The sequence below is a fragment of the Elephas maximus genome, chromosome 3, assembly GCF_024166365.1.
Source record: "Elephas maximus indicus isolate mEleMax1 chromosome 3, mEleMax1 primary haplotype, whole genome shotgun sequence".
Lineage (NCBI taxonomy): Eukaryota > Metazoa > Chordata > Mammalia > Proboscidea > Elephantidae > Elephas > Elephas maximus.
The window spans coordinates 79,399,278-79,424,395 of record NC_064821.1 but is presented as its reverse complement, the minus strand read 5'-3'; the positions used below and the strand labels follow the sequence as shown (position 1 = coordinate 79,424,395).

The following is a 25,118-nucleotide window of genomic DNA, read 5'->3' as shown; positions in this document are numbered from 1 at the left end:
ATTACAGCTCTCTTCACTTCCTTCTGAGTCCCCACCAGAATTGTCTTTGGTGTCTGTAATCCCACCAACAGTCTCCTCAAGGCAATATAGGCTTTTACTATTAGTCACCTTAAAACTGTTCCAACCTCTACCCATTCACAGTTTCAAAACCCCTTCCATGTTTTAGGTATGTTAGAGCAGCACCCCACTCTCCTGGAACCAAATTCTATCTTAGTTGTCTAGTGTTACTGTTACAGAAATACCACAAGTGGATGGCTTTAACAAACAGAAATTTATTCTGTCACAACTTTAGAAGGCTAGAAGTCTGAATTCAGGGCACCAGCTCCCAAGGGAGGCTTTCTTTCTCTAATGGTTCTAGGGGAAGCTCCTTGTCATCAATCTTCCCCTGGTCTAGGAGCTTCTCGGCACAGGAATCTCAGGTCCAAAGGACACACTCTGCTCTCAGTGCTTCTTTCTTGGTGGTATGAGATACCTCTTCTCTCTGCTCAAGTCTCTCTCTTATATCTCAAAAGAGAGCGATTTAGCATACAACCTAATCCTATAGATTGAGTCCTGCCTCATTAGCATAACTGCCTCTAATCCTGCCTCATTGACATCACAGAGGTTAAGGTTTACAACACAGGATAATCACATCAGATCATAGAATGGTGGACAACCACACAGTACTGGGAATCATGGCCTAGCCAAGTTGACACACATTTTGGGGGGACACAAGTCAATCCATAACGGCTCTTAAATATGAATTAAATGGAATTGTGTTTTTAAATTACAGATATATTCCTGAGTCATGGTGCCTTTAAAAGTGAAGTTAGTTGATTCTAGCTCCTTACTCTCTAGATCCTGTGAAGCTTAGGTTACTTTTTTCCCTCAGAGGCTGCTGAGCGGACTCTGATTTCTGTTCAGTCAAATGCATTTGTCTTTGTGGTGATTAATACTGCTAGTGGAATTTCTTCTTGAATGTTAGATGGAACTCTATTTATTTAAAGAATGTGTTTTGGTTTATAAGAACCTGCATTAATTCAATATAAATAATTATTGAATGCCTGCTGTGTGCAAGAACTATACCAAAGTAAAGAACTACATGGACCCTGCCCTCAAAGAGTTTACAATCTAGAAGAGCAGATAATGAATGTACACACAGATTACATAAGATTGGAAATGAGAGGTGCCATAAAAGAAGTATATTAAGTGCCTTAAAAGTTCTGAGAAGGGAAAGATTAATTCTGACTTTGGTTATCAAGGAAGTGAAGGAACAAGAAGTACCTCTTGACACTGAAGAATATATAGATAAGTCATTGGCATCAATAAATTCTGACATTCTTTGTTCTAATATCATCTTTCAGGCTCCCATGCATATGTGAGCACCTCTTCACCCACCACTGATATTCCTAATATTCCACTGGCAGTAGATTTTCCATGCGGACTGTCACTGTTAATACAGTCTTTTAAGTAATTTATGAAAAGGCTTATATTGTCCGGGCTCTCAACATATGCTTTACCTGTAAGACAGGAAATACTTACCTTGGACCATCAACTCCCTCTGATCCTTGCTTTTCCAAGGACCTCTCATCATTCCCAACTCTGAAGCCAGTTTGCATCCATCTGGTCTGAGTGTTCTGAACATTTGCTTTAGTTTGCATTTTACAGAAGATGTTCGTTAAAGACCTCATAGCTAATGACTGCTGTTTCTTTTTGCTTGAACAACTGATTCAGGTGTGATCACGACGGCTGTGGAAAAGCATTTGCGGCAAGCCACCACCTTAAAACTCATGTCCGCACACATACTGGTGAGTTTAGGTTACTTTTTATTTTTTTACTTTAGCCTTCATCGAGCCCATAGATATCTGTGTTTCTTTTGAGACCTGTAGAGTGATGTGGAGGGAACAAGCTTAGCCTTCCCCTGTAATGTTTGCGTTTCTTTCAGAAGTGAAAAGATCTTAAGGTTGGACTCGAGAATCCAATCTTAAGAAATGAAATCAATATAGAAATACTTGAAAAAAGAAGCTGGGAGAAAATAATCTCTTTAAACTTCCCAGGAGCAGGCCATTCCCAGTGGTTTGCTCTGCAGTAAATTTTAGGAGTGAGATGATTGAATGTGATTTATTCAACTTGTAACAATTACTTCCTACACCCTCTTAAGAATATTTACTTCCTTCTGTTTGGGAAAGGTAGATTTCTTAATCCAGTGACATGACTTTATGGTGAAATTAACATTACTTTGTCATTCTTGCAGGTGAAAGACCCTTTTTCTGCCCCAGTAATGGCTGTGAGAAAACATTCAGCACCCAGTACAGTCTCAAAAGTCACATGAAAGGTCATGATAACAAAGGACACTCATACAATGCACTTCCACACCACAATGGCTCAGAGGTGTGCAGTGTTTTGTCTCGTGCTTTGGTCTGGGCACTACAGGATAGGAACGGTTATTTGTGTATCAGACTAAAAGGTTAAAATGTATTCTGTGTCTGTTAAAAAACAAGAGGGAAAATCTCGGTCAAGATCTATGTTTTTGTGATGGGTGGTGGAAGCCGGAAATTTCTCCAGGCTTCCTGTGCTGCAGCCTCTGATTCAGCTCCGCCTTATTTCCATCAGGTGTGATGGAAGGAGGTGGTCTTAAAACCAGAGGTACAGAATGGCTTTCAAAGGGTCATCCAGTTGCTCTTAAGGGGGTATTGTTTTCCTCTTCATCCCTGTAAAAGGACGTATCTTTACTTGAGTTTGAGACATGAATTAATGGTTTGCTTCACACATCTGTCTCTGGAAAACCAGGCAGAGTCCAGAGAGCCACTTACCCTTCTGAACGGGCTGCACAGCAAAAATTTAAGCGCCGTTGGCTTAAAGCACAACGGCAGAATAAGCTCTTGCAGAGTTTCAGGCAGTTTTGTCTATTCTTCTTTACGAAGCCCCTCCTCCATACTTACCTCCCCGCTGCAGCTCTTTCCAGGGAGGTTACTACTTCTAATATAAGGATCCCTGCTGGAGCAGTGGTTAAGCACCCAGCTGCTAAATGAAAGATCAGCGATTCAAGCCCACCAGCGGCTCTGCGGGAGAAAGACGTGGCAGCCTACTTTCCTAAAGATTATAGCCTAGGAAACCCAGTGGGCTAGTTCTCCTTTGTCCTATAGGGGTCGCTATGAGTCAGAATTCACTCGAGGGCATTTAACAATACTTCTAATATGGCATTGAGCACTTCCCTGTGAAGTGAGGGTGTTACTATTTACAATTTACAGATAGATTGAAGCATCTGATTCCCTTTTGAATAATGAGACGCCTCGGGTGTGTAGTATGATTTTGATTTTGTGAGAAGTGGCAACCCTGGTGGCCTAGTGGTTAAGTGCTACTGCTGCTGACCAAAAGGTCGGCAGTTCAAATCTGCCAGGCACTCCTTGGAAACTCTATGGGGCAGTTCTACTCTGTCCTGTACGGTCGCTATGAGTCGGAATCGACTCAACGGCAGTGGGTTTGGTTTTTTTGGTTTGGAGAGATAGCATACTCTGATTCTGTGGTTTCCAATTTTTAAACAACAAAGGGACCTGTTATAATTCTCTCCCCCTTTGTTTTATTAATAATATTAATAACAAATATTTATTGAATGTTTGCTATGTACCAGGCACTGTGCTAAGTGCTTTTATATGGATTTTCTTACTCATAAGTATCCGGTGAGGTATGTACTATTATCCCCATTTTATTGAGAAAGAAATTTGAGGTAAGGAGAAATTAAATAACTTGCCTGAGGTTGCACAGTTGATAATTATCTAATTTAGACAGGCATTTTGATTCCAGAGCCCAGTTCCTAACCCCTATGTTGAGAGAAAAAATAGTATTCCTTGTGAAAAGTGTAGCCTCTGGGCACAGCTGCCTGAATTCAAGTCTGCGCTCTGCCACTAATTGTGGGACCTGAAGCAAATGGCTTCTCTCTGCCTCAGTTTCATCTGTAAATCCAGATAAGAATATTAAGATTTGAGATTCTTGTCTACTAAGTTGCATATATTAAATGTAGCCAGTTTTCTCAAGTTTGTAGCATTCTAAGGACAGTTTAAGTGCCAGCAGCCTGTACACATTGGAGGGCCTCAGTGCTCAGTCTTCAGACCTCATCTTCTCAGGATCTCTATTCACTCCCCAGCAGAGTGAATCTTACATGTTCTTAAGGCATTAAATGCCATCTGTATTGTCTTTGGGTCCTAAATTTATCACTCCAGACTGAATCTCTCCCTGAACTCCAGACTTATATGTTTAACCACCTACTTGACATCTCCACTTGAATATCTACTAGGCATCTCAGACTTAACATGTCCAAACTTTTTTTTTCTGGAGTCTTCCTCATCTTAGTAAATGGTAACTCTGTTTTTCTAGTGGCAGAGGACAGAATTTTTGAAGTCACTCTTGACTCTTTTTTCCTCACACTCCGCATCCAGTCCACCAGCAAAGCCTATCAGCTCTACCTTGAGAATATATCTAGAATCTGATCACTTCTTCCGATGACTTTGTTCACACCACTATCATCTCTTGCCTGAATTATTGCAGTAACCTACTAGGTGGTCTTCTTAGCATCCCCTCCCCCACTATAAACTATTCCATATCAGCCAGAGTGATCTTTCTAAACCATAAGGCAGATAATGGCTTTCCTCTGCTTATAGTCCTTCAGTAGCTTCTTGTATCAGTTAAAGTAAAAATGAAAATCTTTATAATGGCCCATAAGGCCTTACCCAGTCTGGCGTGGTCACCTCTCTAACCTCATCTACTTCCTCTTCCCCTCACTTCAGCCATTCTGTCCCCCTTGTGGTTCCTTGAACAAGGAAAGCCCACCCCTGGCATCAGACCTCTGTACCTGCCGTACCCTCTGCTTGGAACACTTTCTCCAGATTTGTGGATGTCTCACTTTCTGTGCATAAATGCTGCCTTATCTGAGAGGTCTTCCTAACTATCTAATGAGAGAGCAGCTCCTACCCAGCATTCCCATTCTCTTTCCTGTACCCTCGCCCCCAGCACTCGTATAGTGTATGTTTGTTTTTGTTGTGTGTGCATTTTTGTTTTTTGTCCTCTCCCCACTAGAATGTAACTCCATGGGGGGCAAAGACTTTGTTTTGTTCATTACTTTATCCCTGGTCCAGGAACAGTGCCTAATCCATAGTAGATGCTCAATAAATATTTGTTGAATGCATGTATGAATGGAAGCATCTGACCCACATGAGGTAAACAGAGTCACCATATAAAGCGTATGAATTGCGACTGACATTGAAAGAATCTAGAGTTCAGAATTAGCCTGGGCAGTGGTATTTGAATAGTAAATCCTCAGTACTGCTCCAAGTAAGGATCCCTCAGATTGCCATATTGGGGACTCAGTGGTATAATGGAACGAAGAAGGACTTTTCAATCAGAAGCACTGGGTTTGTCTTCCACTAATTAGCTGTGTATTCTAGAACAGTTCACTGCCACTGTCTTAGCATCAGTTTTCTCATATTTAAAATGGGAATATAAAATAATACTTCAAAGGTTTATATGAATGGCAAATGAGGTCATGTGAAATCATTTTGAAAATGATAAGACCAATTGTACAAATATTCTTACTTTCGTATTATTGCAGCTTTTGTCACTGTGGAGCCTGAGTCATGAGATAATCTGAAAAAAAAGCAAAACCAAACCCAGTGCTGTCGAGTTGATTCTGACTCATAGCGACCCTATAGGACAGAGTAGAACTGCTCCATAGAGTTTCCAAGGAGCGCCTGGTGGATTCAAACTGCCTGCACTTTGGTTAGCAGCCATAGCACTTAACCACTACTCCACCAGGGGTTTCCTCAGAAAATCTAAGAACTCTTAATTTGTTAGCCCCCTTAAGAAATGTAAGAGATTGTTCTAAGAATATCAGGGCTTTTAAAAATGCAATTAACTGCCATAGCCCTTGCTTTGGATGGTTTGTGCCTTGCTGTGTAATATATGTAGACATTTAGAACCTGGGAGAGTTTGTCTATGTGTCTTAGTATATGATATACTGCTGGAAGTCCTGATTTTTGTTACTCAATTAGAATTTTTCTCTTTCACAGGATACAAATAACTCACTTTGTCTGAGTGACTTGAGCCTTCTGTCCACAGATTCTGAACTGCGAGAAAATTCCAATACAGTAAGTACACTTGTGGTATGGATGCTAAAGAGTAGGTGCAAGAATTGAGTACTCCTTTTGAAGGGAAAACTGAGGAAGGCCAGTCTTTGAAGTCTTCCAGGCTTAGTAATGTTCAACTACTGACCGTTGGATTTATTTTCTGTTAAGACCTCTCATAGGAGAGGATGTTCTCGCTGATGCCTAATCCCATTGACCCAGGTCAGTCACTTGATAACCTCCTGGCCCCAGAAAGTTTCTCTATTCTTTTAGTAAATATTGAATGTGTACTTTATCCGGATGCTGTGCTGGTGCTGAGCTTAATAGTGGTAAAAAATAGGTGTGCTCTATCCTTGAGGAGCTTAAAGTCTAGTCTGCTGTAAGATGTAGTCATAATTTCAGTTTCTAGACTTTCCAAAGAGGACATCAGTGGTTCAGTGGCAGAATTCTCATCTTCCATGCAGGAGACCCTGGTTGGATTCCTGTGCAGCCACCACAGCTGTGTCATTGGAGGGTTGCATGTAGCTATGATTCTAAACAGGTTTCAGTGGAGCTTCTAGACTAAGACTAGGAAGAAAGACCTGGCAATCTGTGTCCAAAAATCAGCCAGTGAAAACGATATGGATCTCAGTGGTCTGATCTGCAGCTGATTGTGGGGATAGAAAAGGGCCAAATGGTGTTTTGTTCCATTGTGCCTGGGTTTGCCACGAGTCGGGGGCCAACTGACAGCAGGTAACGATAACAACAAGAAACTTTCTCAAACCCTGCCTGTCTGATCTGAGTTAATCTTTTCCCTTCCCTTGAACTCAACTACATTGGGTTTTTGAAGGGGACCCCCTATACAAGCCCTCTCTGTCTTGGGGATCTGATTGCGTCAGCTCACTCTGTTAGGGAATTTTCCTGTGATTCCCATGACTTACAGACCACTGCATTGAGCCTGAGTTTATATACGCTCCCTCATGAGAATTTTTGAATTTTATAGTGTTACCAATACTAATTGGTTGAGTTTGAAGTTTTTGCTGTTTTCCCGCCAGTAAATAAATATAAATTAGTCTAGGTTTTATGTGAGTATGTTGTTGTTAGGTGCCGTCTAGTCAGTTCTGACTGATTGCGACTCTCTGTGCCACAGAACAAAACACTCTTCAGTCCTGTGCCATCCTCACAGTTGTTGCTTTGTTTGAGCCCGTTGTTGCAGCTACTGTGTCAACCCATCTCGTTGAGGGTCTTCCTCTTTTTCGCTTATCCTCTACTTTACCAGGCATGATGCCTTCTCCAGGGACTGGTCCCTCCTGATAACATGTCCAAAGTACATGAGATGAAGCCTAGATGTGATAGGAAATATTGAGTAGAGACCAAATGACCCAGAAATGCTGTGAAAAGGTATTTCTCAAAATGTGGTCAATGGAATTATCTACAACACTTTTTTAAAAATCTAGATTTTTGGGCCTCTCCTCAACTCTACTGAATCAATGTCTCTGAGAATGAGTTCCGAAAATGTGTTTTTTATGTAAGCACCCCAAGGCCTGGGTTCTCCTTCTGGTAATGGCAGATTTGCTTTTATCAGACCGACCCTTCCACAGAAAACAACTATAAATGCTAGACAAAATATAAAAAACAACTACATGACAACAGCAGAGTATAGCCAGAAGCAGGCAGAAACTGTAAGTAACCCTTGGAAGAAAGGAAAGGCACTGGGTGAATTTTCAGGTTTTAGTACTTATCACCTCAGGACAAACCCAAGCTGGGACCAAACAACGTGGCTTAAACTCAGTAACAGCTCCATCTTACTGGGTTGAATAACCAGAGGGCAGAGTTCAGGGTAACCACAGCATCTGGAATGTGAGGAGGGATCGCCTGGAAAGGGAAGAGCCACAAAGGAGGAGCCCCAACTTCTGTGTATAAACTTTGCCCAAATGTCTGGCGGATCCCTCAGCTGTGGATTTGTGGACATACTGTAAGCAGCCCAGCTAAGGCTAAAGAACTAAACAGAGGTAACAGCTGTTATCCACTACAAGGGAGGCAGAATTTGGAGTTCGGGCACAGCCAAGGTAATGGTTTGTTAAAGCAAAAAAAGTCACTCTTCAGAGAAGTATGACAGAATCCAGAGTCTCTACAACGTATCATTTGCAGTGTCCAGGCCTATCCAAAATTAGTAGACATACGCAGAAACAGGAAAACATGACCCCTATTCAAGAGAAAAGGTAATCTGTAGAGACTCACTCCAAGATGACCCAGATGTTGGAATTAGCAGACAGGTATTTTTAAACAGCTATTTTATGCTCAAAGATGTAAAGGAATATGCTTGTAATGTTTGAACAAATAGGAAATATCAGCAGAAAAATAGAAACTATTAAAAATGAACCAAATGGAAATTCTGGAACTGAAAACTATGGTGTCTGAAGTAAAAAATTCACTGGATGGGCTTAACAGTAGTTAGATATGACAGAATAATCAGTTAAGTTGAGGGTAAACCACCAAAAAAACCAAACCCGTTGCTGTCGAGTTGATTCCGACTCATAGCGACCCTATAGGACAAGGCAGAACTGCACCGTATGGTTTTCAAAGAGCAGCTGGTGGGTTCAAACTGACAACATTTTCGCTAGCAGCTTAACCACTGCACCAACCAGGGCTTCAAGTTGAAGATAGAGCAATAAAAATGAATTAATCTGAAGAACAAAGAGAAAAAGATTAAATGAGCACCTCATATGAACTAATGTTCTAAAAGGAATTTCTACATTGGGTAGCCTAGATGCTCACTGAGCTACCCCACTCTTAAGATTTCTGAGTATAATATCCCTTTAACCTCAGAAACTGTATTAAGTGGCTTAGGGGTCCACTCCCTGGCCACGGCTGTGACATACAACTGAGGAGCTTTTTGGAACCCTGAAGTCACCATGTAGGATACCCTGGTATAAGGGGATGAAGCCTTTTCTACCACAGCTTCTCTCAGCAAAAGAGAAGAGCTCTATCCCTTGGTATCAAATTACATATTATGCCCCTAGCACCAGCATTTATTCCAAAATTGGAAATAGGCTCATTTTTAGTCTTTTGAACTAAGACCACAATTCTAATAGGATTAATTTTGTTTTGGTTTAAGAAATATTATGAATTGCCTTAAGAAATAATTATGAATATTTAAGAAATATTATGAATCAAATGGGTTTTGATTTTATGGGTTTCTGGCAGCCACGTATGTATATGCGTCCTTTGAAATGAGTTTTGGGTCACTCAGATCTTTTGTTAAAAGAGGGTTGAAGTGCTAGGGAATGGCCCACTGGGACTTTTTATATGCTGAGCCCCAGATCCATCCTGGTCCCAGGCAGCTCCCAGGATTCTTCCTTCTCTCTTTGTTCCAGGCCACATAGGCTCAGCCTGTTCTTGTCTCCTCTACTTTTGGGAGCTGCTTCTATTTACTCTCTCCCTGAAGTTTTTGCCCTGAATCCTGGTAGTGACTGAGACAAAGTACCTGCAGCATTTCCTTTTTTTCTAATTTAAAAACATTTTATTGAGGTATAATGTACATACAGAAAAGTGCACACAGCATAAATGTGCAGCTTGGTGAATTATCACAGTTCATCGCACCCATGTAACCAGTACCCAGATCAAGAAACAGAACATTACCAGCACCCAGAAGACCCAACCCCACTGCCAGCTACTAGTTCTCCCTAAGGGTCACTGCTATCCTAGCTTCTAACAACATAAGATTAATATTGTCTGTTTCTGTGCTTTTGTAATTGGAATCATACAAGATGTACTCATTTGTGTTTAGCTTCTTTCTCACGTTATATTTAAGAAATTAGTCTATATTGTTGCATATTTATTACAGGTCATTTGTTCTCTTTGTTAAATAGTATTCCACTAAACAAATACACCACCATTTGTCTTTTCTGCTATTGTTGGCCGTTTGGATGATTTTCTAGTCTGGGGCTATTATGAATAATGCTGCTATGGCCACTCTTGCACATATCCTTTGGAGGCACACAGGCCCGTTCCTTTTTTTTTAATTTAATTTTGTTGTTGAGAATATACACAGCAAAACGTACACCAATTCAACCGTTTCTACACATACAATTCAGTGACACTGATTACATTCTTCAAGTTGTGTAACCATTCTTACCCTCTTTTCTGATTTGTTCCTCCACTATTAACATAAACTCATTGCCCCCTAAGGTTTCTACCTAATCTTTGAGTTGCTGTTGTCAGTTTGATTTGATATAGATCTTAAAAGGGCATAGTGCTTAAGGCAGACTTTTTTTTTACTAGTTAAGCTAAACTATTGTTTGATTTTAAGAGGATTTAGGGAATATTTTTTGGTTTAAGTTTTCAAAATTATCCCAGGGCCATAGCTTCAGGGGTTCATCAGGCCCCCATGGCTCCAGAAAGTCTGGTGTCCATGAGAATTTGAAATTTTGTTCTGTATTTCCCCCCTTTTGATCAGGATTCTTCTATAGAATCTTTGATCAAAATGTTCAGTAATGGTAGTCAGGCACCATCCAGTTCTTCTGGTCTCATGGCAAAGGAGAGGGTTGTTCATGGAGGCAATTAGCCACACGTTCCATTTTTTCCTCTTATTCTTGACTCTCCTTCCTCTATTGCTCCAGGCGAACAGAGACTTAATTGTTGTGCCTTGGATGGCCGCTTGCAAGCTTTTAAGACCCCAGGCACTACTCAATGAACTGGGAGGTAGAACAGAATCACTATACATGTATTTGGCCAGCTAACTGGGATGGCCCATAAAACCATGACCCTAAACCTCCAAACCAAGGAACCAAATCCCTTGAAGGTGTTTGGTTGTATATAAGCAGCCTGAGCAGCTATTCAGTGTGTGTGTGTGTCTGTGTGTTGTAAATATATCTATCACACAACTTTTATTTATTTTTATTGTACTTTAGATGAAGGTTTACAGAACAAACTAGTTGCTCATCAAACAGTTAGCACACACGTTATTCTATGCCATTGGTTAACAACTCCATGATATGTCAACACTCTCCCTTCTCAACCCTGGGTTCCATATTACCAGCTTTTCTGTTCCCTCCTGCCATCCTGTCCCTGCCCCAGGGCTGATGCACCCCTTTAGCCTTGTTTTGTTCCATGGGCCTGTTCAATCTTTAGCTGAAGGGCGAACCTCAGGAGTGACCTCATTACTGAGCTGAAACGGTGTCTGGGGGCCATATTCTCAGGTTTCTCCAGTCTCTGTCAGGCCAGCAAGTCTGGTCTTTCTTTTTGAGTTAGAATTTTGTTCTGCATTTTTCTCTAGCTCTGTCCAGGACCCTCTATTGTGACCCCTGTCAGTGCAGTCATTGGTGGTATCCAGGCACCACCTTGTTGTACTGGACTCAGTCTGGTGAAGGCCGTGGTAGATGTGGTCCATTAGTCCTTTGGGCTAATCTTTCCCTTGTGTCTTTAGTTTTCTTCATTCTTCCTTGCTCCTGAGGGGGTGAGACCAGTGGAGTACCCTGGATGGCCACTCAAAGGCTTTTAAGACCCCAGACGCTACTCACCAAAGTAGAATGTAGAACATGTTCTTTATAAACTATGTTATGCCAGTTGAGCTAAATATTCCCCAAGACCATGGTCCCCACAGCCCCCAGCCCAGCAATTTGGTCCCTCAGGGAGTTTGGATGTATCACATGACTTTTGCCAATTTAACTTTTTACGGGTGTACAACTTATTAACAGCAATTACAATAATTGGCTGTGCAACCCTACCCTTATCAGTGCAGTTTTTCTTCATCATTATTTCCCCTTATTTCCCCCCCCTTCCCCTTATAACCACTAATAAACTTGGGCCTCTATGCTTTTCTTGTCTTTTTATGTAAGTGAAGTCATACATTTGTCCTTTTGTGATTTGCTTATTTCCAGCATAATGTCTTCAAGCTCCATCCATACTGTAGCTTGTATCAAGACTTGTTCCTCCTGTTGCCTGAGTAGTGTTCCATTGTATGTATATACCACATTTTGATTATCTGTTCATCTGTTGATGGACATTTAGATTGTTTCCATGTTTTGGCTGTTGTGAGTAGTGCTGCAATGAACACTGATATACAAGTTTCTTTTTTTTAGAGTTCCCGCTTTAAAGTCTTTTGAGCATATACCTAGGAGTGAAATTGCTGAGTCCTATGGTAGTACTATTCTTAGTTTTTTGAGGAGCTACCACGCTGTTTTCCACGATGGCTGTACCATTTTGCATTCCCACCAACAATGGATAAGGGTTCCAATTTCCCCATATCCTCACCAACATTTCTGATTTTTTGCTCATTTATCTTAGCCATCCTTGTTGTTGTTGTTATTTGGTGTTGTTGAGTCAGTTCCAACTCATATGCACAACAGAATGAAACACTGCCCAGTCCTGCTCCATCCTCACAATTGTTGCTATGCTTGAGTCTGTTGTTGCAGCCAATGTGTCAGTACATCTCGTTGAGGGTCTTCCTCTTTTTGGCTGACACTCTACTCTACCAAACATGATGTCCTTCTCCAGGGACTAATCCCTCCTGATAACATGTCCGAAATATGTGAGATGTAGTCTCACCATCCTTGCTTCTAAGGAACATTCTGGTTGTACTTCTTCCAAGACAGATGTATTCATTCTTTTGGCAGTCCATGGTGTACTCAATATTCTTCACCAATACCACATTTCAAAAGAGTCAATTCTTCTTCAGTCTTCCTTATTCATTGTCCAGCTTGCATATGCATATGCATATGAGGCTATTGAAAACACCATGGCTTGAGTCAGGCGCACCTTAGTCCTTAAGATGACATCTTTGCGTTTCAACACTTTAAAGAAATTGCAGCAGATTTGCTCAATGCAATGCATCCTTTCATTTCTTGACTGCAGCTTCCATGGGTGTTGATTGTGGATCCAAGTAAAATTTCTCCATTTATCATGATGTTGCTTATTGGTCCAGTTGTGAGGACTTTTGCTTTCTTTAGGTTGAGGTGTAATCCTAGTGGGAGTAAAATGGTATCTCATTGTGGTTTTGATTTGAATCTTTCTGATGGCTAATTATTACATTGAGCATCTTTTCATGTGTCTGGTGACCATTTGAATGTCCTCTTTGGTGAAATGTCTGTTTAAGTCCTTCGCCCATTTTATGATTCGGTTACTTGTCTTTTTATTGTTAAGTTGTCAAAATTTTATATATATACTGGTTATTAGATTCTTGTCAGATACATGGTTTCTGAAGATATTCTCCCAGTTGGTAGCTTGTCTTTTCACTTTTTTTTGTAATGTCTTTTAATGAACAGAAGTTTTTAATTTTTATGAGGTCCCATTTATTTCATCTCTTCTGTTTGTGTGTTTCTTATTATATTAGATAATCCATTGTGGACAGCTAGGCCTGACAGCGTTGCCCCTGCATTTTTTTTTTTTTTAAAGAATTTTATGGTTTTAGTTTGTACATTTAGGCCTCCTTAATCCATTTTGAATTTGTTTTTGTGTATGGTGTGAGGTATGGATCCTACTTCATTTTTCTGCATGTGGAAATCCAGTTTTCCCAGCGCCATTCGTTGAAGAGACTCTTCTTTCCCCATCAAATGGACTGAGCACCATTGTGAAAAATCAGTTGACCATGGATGTGTGGGTTTATTTCTAGACTCTCAATTCCATTCCGTTGGTCTATGTGTCTCTTGTTATACCAGTACCAGGCTGTTTTGATTATTGTAGCTATATAGTATATTTAAAATCAGTAAGTGTGAGTCCTCCTACTTTGTTCTTTGCTTTCAACATTGTTTTAGCTATTTGGTTGCCTCTTGCCATTCCATGTAAAGTTGAGGATTGGCTTTTCTATTTCTGTAAAGAAAGCTGTTGGAATTTTGATCAAGATTGCATAGAATCTATAGATCACTTTAGGTAGTATTGACATCTTAACAACATTAAGTCTTCTAGTCCATGAACATGGAACATCCTTCCATTTATTTAAGTCTTCTTTAATCTCTTTCAGCAGTGTTTTATAGTTTTCATTGTATAAGTCCTTCATGTCCGTGGTTATATTTATTCCTAGGTATTTTATTCTCTTAGATGCCGTAAATGGAATTGTTTCCCTAATTTCCCTTTTACATTTCTCATTGCTGGTGAATAGAAACCCTACTGATTTTTGTTCGTTGATCTTGTACCCTGCGACTTTGCTAAATTCCTCTATTATCTCTAGAAGTTTGCCTGTGTATATTTTGGGATTTTTTATGTATAGGATCATATTATCCACGAATAGAGAGAATTTTACTTTTTCTTTTCCAATCTGGATATCTTTTATTTCTTGTTTTATTGCTCTGGCTAGGACTTTGTCTTAGTTATCTAGTGCTGCTATAACAGAAATACCACAAGTGGGTGGCTTTCACAAAGGAAATTTATTTCTTCACAGTTAAGTAGGCTAAAAGTCCAAATTCAGGGTGTCAGCTCCAGGGGAAGGCTTTCTTTCCCTGTTGGCCTTCTCATCAATCTTCCCCCAGACTAGGAGCTTCTTTGCACAGGAACCCTGGGTCCAAAGGATGTGCTCTGCTCCTGGCACTGCTTTCTTGGTGGTAGGAGTTTCCCCTGTCTCTCTGCTGGCTTCTTCCTTTTATATCTCAAGAGATTGCCTCAAGACACAATCCTGTCTTGTAGGTAGAGTCCTGCCTCACTAACACAGCCGCTGCCCATCCTCCCTCATTAACATCATAGAGGCAGGATTTACAACATAGGAAAATCACACAATACTGAGAATCATGGCCCAGCCCAATTGATACACACATTTTTGGGGAGACATAATTCAATCCATGACAGACTTCTAATACAATATTGAATAGAAGTGGTGAGAGCTGGCATACTTCTCTTGTTCCTAATTTCAAGGGGATGGCTCTTAGTCTTTCTTCATTAAATATAATGTTGACTGTTGGTTTTTCATGTATGCCCTGAATCATACTGAGGTATTTCCCTTCTATTCCAATCTTCGTTAGAGTTTTTATCAAGAAACAGTGTTGGACTTCATCAAATGCTTTTTCTGCACCCATAGAGACGATCATATGGCTCTTTTCCTTTGTTATATTGGTATGGTGTATTACATTTGTACTTTGGACCTGACAACATGTCCATACATATTGTATGTCCATACATACTTTGGACATGTTGTCAGGAGGGATCAGTCCCTGGAGAAGGACATCATGCTTTGCAGAGTACAGGGTCAGCAGAAAAGAGGAAGACCCTCAACAAGGTGGATTGACACAGTGGCTGCAACAATGAGCTCAAGCATAACAATGATTGTAAGGGTGGCTCAGGACCGGGCAGTATTTCATTCTGTTGTGCATAGGGTTGCTATGATTCGGAACCAGCTTGATGGCACCTAACAACAACATTACATTTGTAAAAATGGCATGGCAGAGGCATCTGAGCTCCTCTTCTAACTTCATAAACAGAAGGAGAGAGAATCATTGTCAGCATCAGCAGCCCAAAGCTGATCCCTGTGAGGCGAAGGTCAGACACACCTTCACCCTCCCATCTTTTTTCCAATTCTGACACCAGCTGTCCCTACCACGGCACTCTCTACTTCTCTGCTGGGTTCAATAATTTGTTGCAGTGGCCACCCAGAACTCACAGATTATACTCACAGTAACGGGGTTTATTAGGGAAGTAACTGGTTACAATTCAGGATCAGGAACAACTTGGGATACAGTTCTTCGGTCAGGACAGCCTCTTCTCAGCCATGCCTCCAGGCAGGCTTCTCTCTGGCCCTCGGTCCCTTGGCCCCTTGGCTGGGCTGTTGCCCTGCTTGGGCAAGTATTACAAAGTTTTTTAGCTTTGCCAATAAGTGCCTAGAGGTACCCCATTCCACCAGGAAGTCTCCTGCCTGAAGGCACTCAGCTATCTCCGTCTGTGGGCACATCCACTATAACCATCTTACTCTGTGGGCTGGGAAGCCCATTGTGCATCCTCACACTGGTCTCTTGGTTCTGCTGCCATCATTTCTCTGCCACCGCTTCTCACTGTCTTGCACCATCTCCAGTGTTACAGCTTTCTCTATCTCCTGGGTCTAGGAGGTTCTCAGCACAGGAGCTCAGGTTCCAAAGGATGCTCTCCACTCCCATCTCTTATACTTGGTTGTAGTGAGGTCCTCCTTTTCCACGTCGGGGATGGCTCTTTTTAAGCCTAGCATAATGGCAAAACTGACCAATCCCCTCTTTAGGGTTCCATAGACCTTATTTATATGGTCCCACCCCACAAAGGTGCCATGCTCCTTATTTGCATTATTAGCAAGCTGTCTAAACCCCTTGATGGGGCACAAGCACCATATTTGCATAGTCCTACCCAGTCATTTGGTGGAATTTACAAGACCATGGCTTGAAAGGCCATATAAAAGCGATCCATTGCACATGGAATACTACGCATTGATAAAGAACAGTGAGGAATCTGTGAAACATTTCATAACATGGAGGAAACTGGAAGGCATTATGCTGAAATTAGTTAGTTGCAAAAGGACAAATATTGTATAAGACCGCTATTATAAGAACTTGAGAAATAGTTTAAACTGAGAAGAAAGCATTCTTTTGTGGTATGAGAGGAGGGAGAGAGGAAGGGTGGGAGAGGGGTACTCACTAATTAGATGGTAGATAAGAACTACTTTAGGTGAAGGGAAAGACAACACACAATACAGGGGAGGCCAGCACAACTGGACTAAACCAAAAGCAAAGAAGTTTCCTGAATAAACTGAATGCTTCGAAGGCCAGTGTAGCAGGGGCAGGGGTTTGGGGACCATGATTTCAGGGGACATCTAAGTCAATTGGCATAATACAATCTATTAAAACATTCTGCATCCCACTTTGAAGAGTGGCGTCTGGGGTTTTAAATGCTGGCAAGCAGCCATCTAAGAGGCATCAATTGTTCTCAACCCACCTGGATCTAAGGAGAATGAAGAACACCAAAGACACAGGTAATTACGAGCCCAAGAGACAGAAAGGGCCACATGAACCAGTGACTACATCATCCTGAGACCAGAAGAACTAGATGGTACCTGGCTACAACCAATGACTGCCCTGACAGGGAACACAACAGAGGACCCCTGAGGGAGCAGGAGAGCAGTGGGATGCAGACCCCAAATTCTCATAAAAAGACCAGACTTAATAGTCTGACTGAGACTAAAAAGACCCTGGTTGTCATGGCCCCCAGACTTTCTGTTGGCCCAGCACAGGAACCATTCCCAAAGCCAGCTCTTCAGACAGGGATTGGACTGGACAATGGGTTGGAGAGGGATGCTGGTGAGGAGTGAGCTTCTTGGATCAGGTGGACACTTGAGACTATGTTGGCATCTCCTGCCTGGAGGGCAGATAAGAGGGTAGAGGGGGTTAGAAGCTGGCAAAATGGACACAAAAAGAGAGTGGAGGGAGAGAGCAGGCTGTCTCATTAGGGGGAGAGTAATTGGGAGTATGCAGCAAGGTGTATATAAGTTTTTATGTGAGAGTCTTGATTTGTAAACTTAAAGCACAATAAAAATTATTAAAAAAAAAAAAAGCCATCCATTGCACCGCAGGCCACCCCCTGACTTTCCTAGCCGTAGTTCTTTCATACTTGGAGGATTACTTCCCCCCCACCCCCCACCCCCACCCCCAGTCATTTTACCAGTCCAAAACAGTCATTAACAATTAGTCCTTTAGTAGGGCAAAGAGTCTTTAGGGTGAGGTTACTCAGGGATCAGCCATTGAGATCTGCTTCAGGTGTCCGTCTAATCTGGTCAGGTTCTCAAAAGTCATCTTGGCTTCACCCTTTCTGGTGTCTGATAAAATTTAACTGATAGATTATTCCCTTATTCTGAGCCCCGTGAGGTATCAGCATAGCAAAGCCTTTAACCCTTTCAAGACACTATCCCTTTCTACTTAAAAATTTTTTTGATACTATGTGTTTTGAATGAAAGGCATGCTGAATTATGAATCAGGGAGTTTTTCTGAATTTATATTTTGAAGTATGGATTTTGATACATAATTTGTGGGGGACGTATGTCACCAAAACGTAAAACTTTTCAAACTTGTGCCAAAATCCATTTGGTTACATTGGTTTTCCAAATATCATACACACACACACACAAACACACACACACAAACAAACCAAAGCCACCAGGACTCCCTATCACACAGGAAGCCATAAATATGTGAATCGTGCTTATCTACCTGTACAAAAGCCAAAAGAGACAAAACTTTGACCCAGTCACTGTTCCTGGATTCACTGCCTCATACTGAAGCCTCCTACCTTAGTGAATATTCGCCAAAGAACTTTTCTTTCATTTTTCACTGTTACAAAAGCCACCACTGGAGGGCAGTAAATATTTTTAGTGGGAAAAGTGTACCCTCCCAAGAAACTTGAGAGCCCAGAAATGTGTGTGGGCAAAATCTGTCCCACTGTAATCCAATCAAACAATGCCTCCCCCTTAAAGTTGATCTTCTAATGTTGAACCATCCCTGCATTCCTGGAATAAATCCCACTTGGTAATGGCATGTGACTCTTTTAATATGCTGTTGGATTCTGTTCACTAGTATTTCGTTGAGGATTTTTACGTCTGTTCTCATAAGAGATATTGGCCTGTAGTTTTCTTGTGCCTTTGTCTGGTTCAGATATCAGGGTTACGTTTGCTTCATAGAATGAACTAGGAAATACCCCTTCCTTCTCTATCTTTTGGGGCAGTTTAAACAGTATTGATGTCAATTCTTCTCTAAATATTTGGTAGAATTGCCCAGTGAAGCCATCTGGTCCAGGACTTTTTTTTTTTTTTTGGAGAGGTTTTTGATCACTGATTTGATCTCTTCACTTTTATGGGCCCATTGAGACTTCTTTTTCCTCCTGAGTCAGTTTGGATTGGTTGTATGCTTTTAAGAATTTGTCCATTTCATCTGGGTTATCCAGTTCGTTGTCATATAGTTGTTCACAATATTCTGTCATGATTCTCTTTGTTCTGTTGGGTCACTTTTAGTATCTCCTCTTTTGTTTATTTTGGTTATATGCATCTTTTCTTTGTCAGTCTAGCTAAAGGTTTGTCAATTTTATTGATCTTTTCAAAGAACCAACTTGTGGTTTTATTGATTCTCTCTGTTGTTTTTCTGTATTCGATCTTATTTATTTCTGCTCTGGTCTTTGTTATTTTCTTTCTTCTGGGTAGGTTTAGGCTTAGTTTGCTCTTCTCTTTCTAGCTCCTGGAGTTGTCAAATTAGGCTGTTAATCTGATATCTTTTTTTGTAGTTCTTTGAGGAATTGTCACATCGTTTTCCACAATGGCTATACCATTTTGCATTCCCACCAGCAATGGATAAGGGTTCCAATTTCCCCACATCCTCGTCAATATTTGTAATTTTCAGTTTTTTTATCTTAGCCATCCTAGTAAATGAAATGGTATCCCATTGTGGTTTTGATTTGCATCTCTCTGATGGCTAATTAAACTGAGCATCTTTTCATGTAACTGGTGACCATTTGAATGTCCTCTTTGGTGAAATGTCTGTTCAAGTCCTTTGCCTGTTTTATGATTTGGTTATTTGTCTTTTGTTGTTGTCAATGTTTTATATATATACTAGTTATTAGATTCTTGTCAGATATGTGGTTTCCGAAGTTATTCTCCCAGTTGGTAGCATGTCTTTTCACTTTTTTTGTAAGTCTTTTGATGAACAGAAGTTTTTAATTTTTATGAGGTCCCATTTATTAATTTTGTCTTTTGCTATTTGTGCCCCATTCCGTTTTAATTTGTAAACAGGTAGAACAAAAATGATAACCATGAGGAAGTTGCAAAGCTAACAGCTTAGTGATATTTGCTAGCCTACTATTTTTTCAAACTGGATTGCACCTCTTTGTTGGGTTGTACAATAGTGGTTTACAATCAGCATTTTAAAGACATCAAAATAGAAAAGATCAGAGGACATTGCACATAAGGGTAAGCTCTGTTACACAGAGTTTTGTTTCAGTTTTACATATGAATATATATGTAATAAAAAAACCATTCCGAGATATATGTAATATATAATATAAAATATGTTTCTTACTTTGTGTCACAATGAAAAGTTTGAAAGCCACTGTCTTGGCCTATGATTCTTAACTCCCTCTGGACTGGAAGGTGACTGGAATCCTGCATAGGTTTCTGCCTTCGGCTTCTATCATACCTGGTAGTAGAACAATTGGTACCTCTTAGCTCATATGGGCAGTTTCATATCTGAGGACCTCCACATTGGTGGACAGTCTCATTTACCTCACTTCTTCCCAGCCCCGGAGTGTTCCTCCTGGGTACTCTCCTAGAGGCAGAATTTGTTGCAAAATGACCTTAACATACAAGTTACACTTGGGCAAAAAATCTGGCCTGAAGACAAGTTTTTTTTGGTCTACACATTCCTTTTAAATACTTTTTAATTATTTGCTTCTATTAACATGTCAGTAGCTTTCATAGAAAAATCCAAATTTCTGACCTTTTTTTGAGCTTTGGTAATACCAGGCCTGCATATTCACGTTGCGGCATTTAGCTGAAGCCGTTTATATTCATAGGGTGCATGCTCTCCAGTGTGCTACAGTCCTTCCCTTCCCTGGCCTCCTCCGGTTGCTTCACTTATTTATACTGCTTGCCTGACCTCCAGTCTGTGGTTGCCCGCATCATACTTGCCCTACAAAATGTGGAGGTGGAGGTGGACTGGGGAGAAGAGAGTTTCCCCTGCTCCCCTTAGCTAAAGCGAAGAGTAGTGCCTGTTAGGAATCAGGCCCTCAGGGGATTGCTTTTGTTTTTCCGTATTTTATCTTTTTTTACAATGTCTCTGACCTTTTATTAAGTATAAGTCTATCACTATTTGTCACTGTGAGCTTTTTTTATATTGTTTGATCTATTACCATGTGCACATATTAGCATATCATAGATGTTATGCGTGACTTTGAAAGCTATTCACAGTGTATTATATGGGAAAAGCAAGTTGTAGGTTCATGAATATTATACAGTCCCATTTTTAGAAAAACAAAATAACTCCTATATGTAGGATTTAGTCTTTTAGAGCAGAGATCAGCAAAGTTTTATAAAGAGCTACATTCTGAACACTTCGACTTTGCGGATCGTGTGGTCTCTGTTACAACCCCTCACCTTTACGCTGGAGTGGACCATGTGGTCTCTGCCACAACCCCTCACCTCTACACTGGAGTGGACCATGCGGTCTCTGCCACAACCCCTCACCTCTACACTGGAGTGGACCATGTGGTCTCTGCCACAATCCCTCACCTCTACATTGGAGTGGACCATGTGGTCTCTGCCACAGCCCCTCACCTCTACATTGGAGTGGACCATGTGGTCTCTATCACAGCCCCTCACCTCTACACTGGAGTGCCAGTGCACTGTAGCAGGACAGAAGCAAAGGCATGTGCCTCTGCACCAGTACAACTTTATTTACTACAACAGGCAGCTGGCCTGCAAGTCACCGTCAGTTGACCCTTGTTTTAAAGTCTTTGAGGACCCAGAATCTTCTGTATCTGAGATTTAGGGAAATATGTCACCTTGAAATAGGATAAGTTAGAAACAAGAGGCCTATCAAAAGATCATTCCAGGTTTGCTGCTCTGAATATGTTCTCATTGCTTCAGGATGACCAGTCTCACATCCGTGTCTCCTTCCATCAAACACAGGGCCAGGACCTCAGCACAATTTCACCAGCAATCATCTTTGAATCAATGTTCCAGAACTCAGATGATACAGCAATTCAGGAAGATCCTCAGCAGACAGGTTTGCTCCCCAGCCTCTCTTCCTGCTCAAACCTTAGCCCTGGGAGGGGGAATCCACACTTGCTGACACACCGAATGACAAGCACAATGAAATGTTCTTTCAATTAGCTTAAGTGAAGTGGGCTTTCTGTGAAGGGTCAGGAAAGTCTAGCCCTTTCAGTTCAATTACATCTTTTCCCCTACTTCACTCAGCTCCTGAAAAAGACGGTCTCTTTTTCAAGAAGCCATTGTGTTTTATTGCTCTTGTTGGCTTTAAAAAATGGAAGGAGCTATAAGCTCTTTCTTCTTCTGATGTGGTGCCCTGTTCTGAGGGAATAGGAACCACAAACCAAGCTTCAGATGTGTAAATCGTTTTGTATTTGAATTGAAAATTTCTTCGTAAATCTTCTTCACAATTATCAGAAAGTCTGTTCACTGGTCATGCAAAAAAAAAGGACGTCTAGACTTTTTTCCAGAAAAGCATTAGGACATTTTTTTTTTTTTTTTTAGTTAGACCTTAGACTTGGTCTTCACACTTAGAAAATGAAATTGATGGTAAAGCGTGGTGTTTTTTGACCAAAGGTGTCATTAAATGAAAAGCAGAAAGAGAGCTTGCTAGAAAAGAAGAAATTGGCCCTAATGGACTTCACATGTCTTTTGTGTAGCCCATAAAGATTGTGTTTTTGTGGCTTATATAAGGCTTGGGATATGTATATATACTTCTATTTCTTTTTCTTGCCAGCTGCCTTGATTGAAAGTTTTAATGGTGATGCAGAGTCAGTCAGTGATGTTCCGCCATCCAGAGGAAATTCAGCATCTTTATCTCTTCCACTTGTACTGCAGCCTGGCATCTCCGAGCCACCCCAGCCTCTACTACCAGCCTCAGCGCCATCTGCTCCTCTGCCTGCTTCCTCCCTAGGAACTGGTTCCCAGCAAGCTGCATTTGGCACCCCTCCTGCTCTCTTACAACCTCCAGAAGTGCCTGTTCCCCACAGCACACAGTTGGCTGCTAATCATCAAGAGTTCCTTCCTCACCCCCAGGCACCACAGCCCATCGTACCAGGACTTTCTGTTGTTGCTGGGGCTTCTACATCAGCAGCGGCGGTGGCGGCAACAGCCATGGCAGCACCCCCCCAACCACAAAGTACTACTGAGCCCCTGCCAGCCATGGTCCAGACTCTGCCCCTGGGTGCCAACTCTGTCCTAACTAATAATCCCACTATAACTATCACCCCAACTCCCAACACGGCTATTTTGCAGTCCAGCCTAATGATGGGAGAACAGAACTTACAGTGGTTATTAAATGGTGCCACCAGTTCACCGCAAAACCAAGAACAAAATGTAAGTATTATGTGTAAATGTATCCAGTATGGTGAAGTGTATTTACAAAGATGACATGATCTGGGACTTTTACTTCAGAAAACAAAATGGCTATCATATCTGCCCTGAAATATATACCACATTTTTAGGCAAATCATGTGCACCTTCTGGGTTTGTTTGTCAAGTAACTACGCCCTCCCCCTGGGAGGTATTTTCGTAAGTGCTGCTGTGCCAATTGTTTTTACACATTGCTGTAAAAAAATTAGCATAGTGTGCTTATGAAAATACCTCGCCAGGGGAGGGTGCGGTTGGCAAACAAATGTAGAAGGCTCACATTATTTGCGTGAATATACAGTAATTTTATCTCTAGTCATTTTCCCCATTGTTAAGCAGCGTTAAATCCAGAGAATGCTGTCGTCATTACCTACGGTAGGGAGGCAGAGAAACAATCATCATGTTTACCTAGCAGTAGATACTTGAACAAACATTCCATGTGCAGTCCACTCCCATCGTGTAGTATAGGAAAGCAGTAAACAAACTCTAGAGGTCCAAAGATACTCAGGAAAGCTGGCTGTCTCTGAGGTAGAGCCAGACTGATCGGAGTAACTAACATGGCCCAGACAGATGTAACTGAACTGCAGTGGCCAAGTCAGAGACACAGTCTGTGCTCACAGAGACCGCTGTAGAACCATTTTCTAACAAAGTGTTTGGTCTTGATGACTAAGGAAATGACTTGGTCATTCAGGTAAATAGATTTGAGAGCTTAGGATTTGCCAGATACCACGCTAGAGACTGGAGGATGCAAAAGGTGAAAAACATGACCTTTTTTTCATAAAAACTTGCATTCTAATTAAAGAGCCTCAAAGAAAGTTTTAATAATAATGATAGTAATTATAATAAAAAATTAATAATAGCTACTATTTATTTGAGCCCTTAGCCTGTATCATGCACTGCACTAACTAAGCACTTTTTAATGCCTTATTTCATTTAATTCAAAACAATCTTAGGAGGTAGATGCCATTTTGCCTATGGAGAGCTGAAGCCCAGAGAGGTTAAGGTGACTAGCCCAAGGTCAAATAGCTCACAAGTGGCAAAGCTGGGGTTTGGGCATAGGCAGCCTAACTCTAGGGCCTATGCTCTTGGCTACTACATTGTGCTGCCAGGTGAGGGGTTTAGATACTAAGGACTTGTCAGAGGGTGGCCACCCAGGTCAGGTGAGCCTTGAGGTACGGGAAGAAATTAGGTGGAGAAAAGGATGTTCTAGGTAGGAGGATGTGTAGGTGGATGTATGACAGTATCAGACAAACTGGAAAGGTAGTTTAGAGCAAAATAATGAGAGGCCTTGAATCCCAGAAATACGGTGTCAGCCACCTCTGGAAGCAACTTATTTCCATTTTCAGATAGCCAGAGTCATTGCTAAAGGCTTTCCAGTGTTATAACCCAGTCTACCTTCATGTGGTTTTTATCTGTTATTTCTATATCTCCCTAGGGGAGCTGCATGGAACAAGTATTATTCCTTTCTGTGCAATTCATTTTCTTGTATTTAAATGTGATTCTCATTTCTCTATCATTATTTTACAGTGTCACCTCTTATAACTTAGCCAGAAACTTTCACTTTCCTCTCAGACCCATCTTAGAGGCACTTTTTTTTTTTTTTTTTCTTAAAGGGATAAAAGACAAAGTACCTTTAAGATAAGACTTAAAGGAAGCACAAAGCCTTTAGGCAATTTAACAGGAAGTGTAATAAAGTGATAAAGGCAATTTTATGGGCATGACTTTATAGTTCTCCTTAGTAATAATATGAACAGCTAATGTCTATTGAATGCTCACCATGTGCCAAGTGCTCTATGAGCATCATCTCATTTAATCCTCACAGGGGTCCTTTGGGAGGTTCTTTGGTTTTCATCCTCATTTTTAGAGGTGGGGGAATTGAGGCTGTAAGAGGTTTACATAACGTGCCTGAAGTCAACAACTAATAAGTTGCAGAACTTGGATTTGAATCCAGGTGTGGCTGACTCCAGCACTTATCTTGTGCAGCT

The 25,118-nt window shown here is 41.2% G+C and overlaps 1 protein-coding gene across 3 annotated transcripts in view; it reads left to right on the top strand.

The window, feature by feature from the left end:
• MTF1 (metal regulatory transcription factor 1) overlaps nt 1–25,118 on the top strand; it is a 56,268-nt gene that overhangs the window by 22,885 nt on the left and 8,265 nt on the right. For all 3 annotated transcript variants that reach the window (XM_049878815.1, XM_049878814.1, XM_049878816.1), the window contains exons 5-9: nt 1,714–1,787; nt 2,234–2,370; nt 6,042–6,119; nt 21,685–21,781; nt 22,502–23,100. In XM_049878815.1, coding sequence (XP_049734772.1) covers nt 1,714–1,787; nt 2,234–2,370; nt 6,042–6,119; nt 21,685–21,781; nt 22,502–23,100 — 985 coding nt within the window. The remainder of the gene's footprint in view (nt 1–1,713; nt 1,788–2,233; nt 2,371–6,041; nt 6,120–21,684; nt 21,782–22,501; nt 23,101–25,118) is intronic.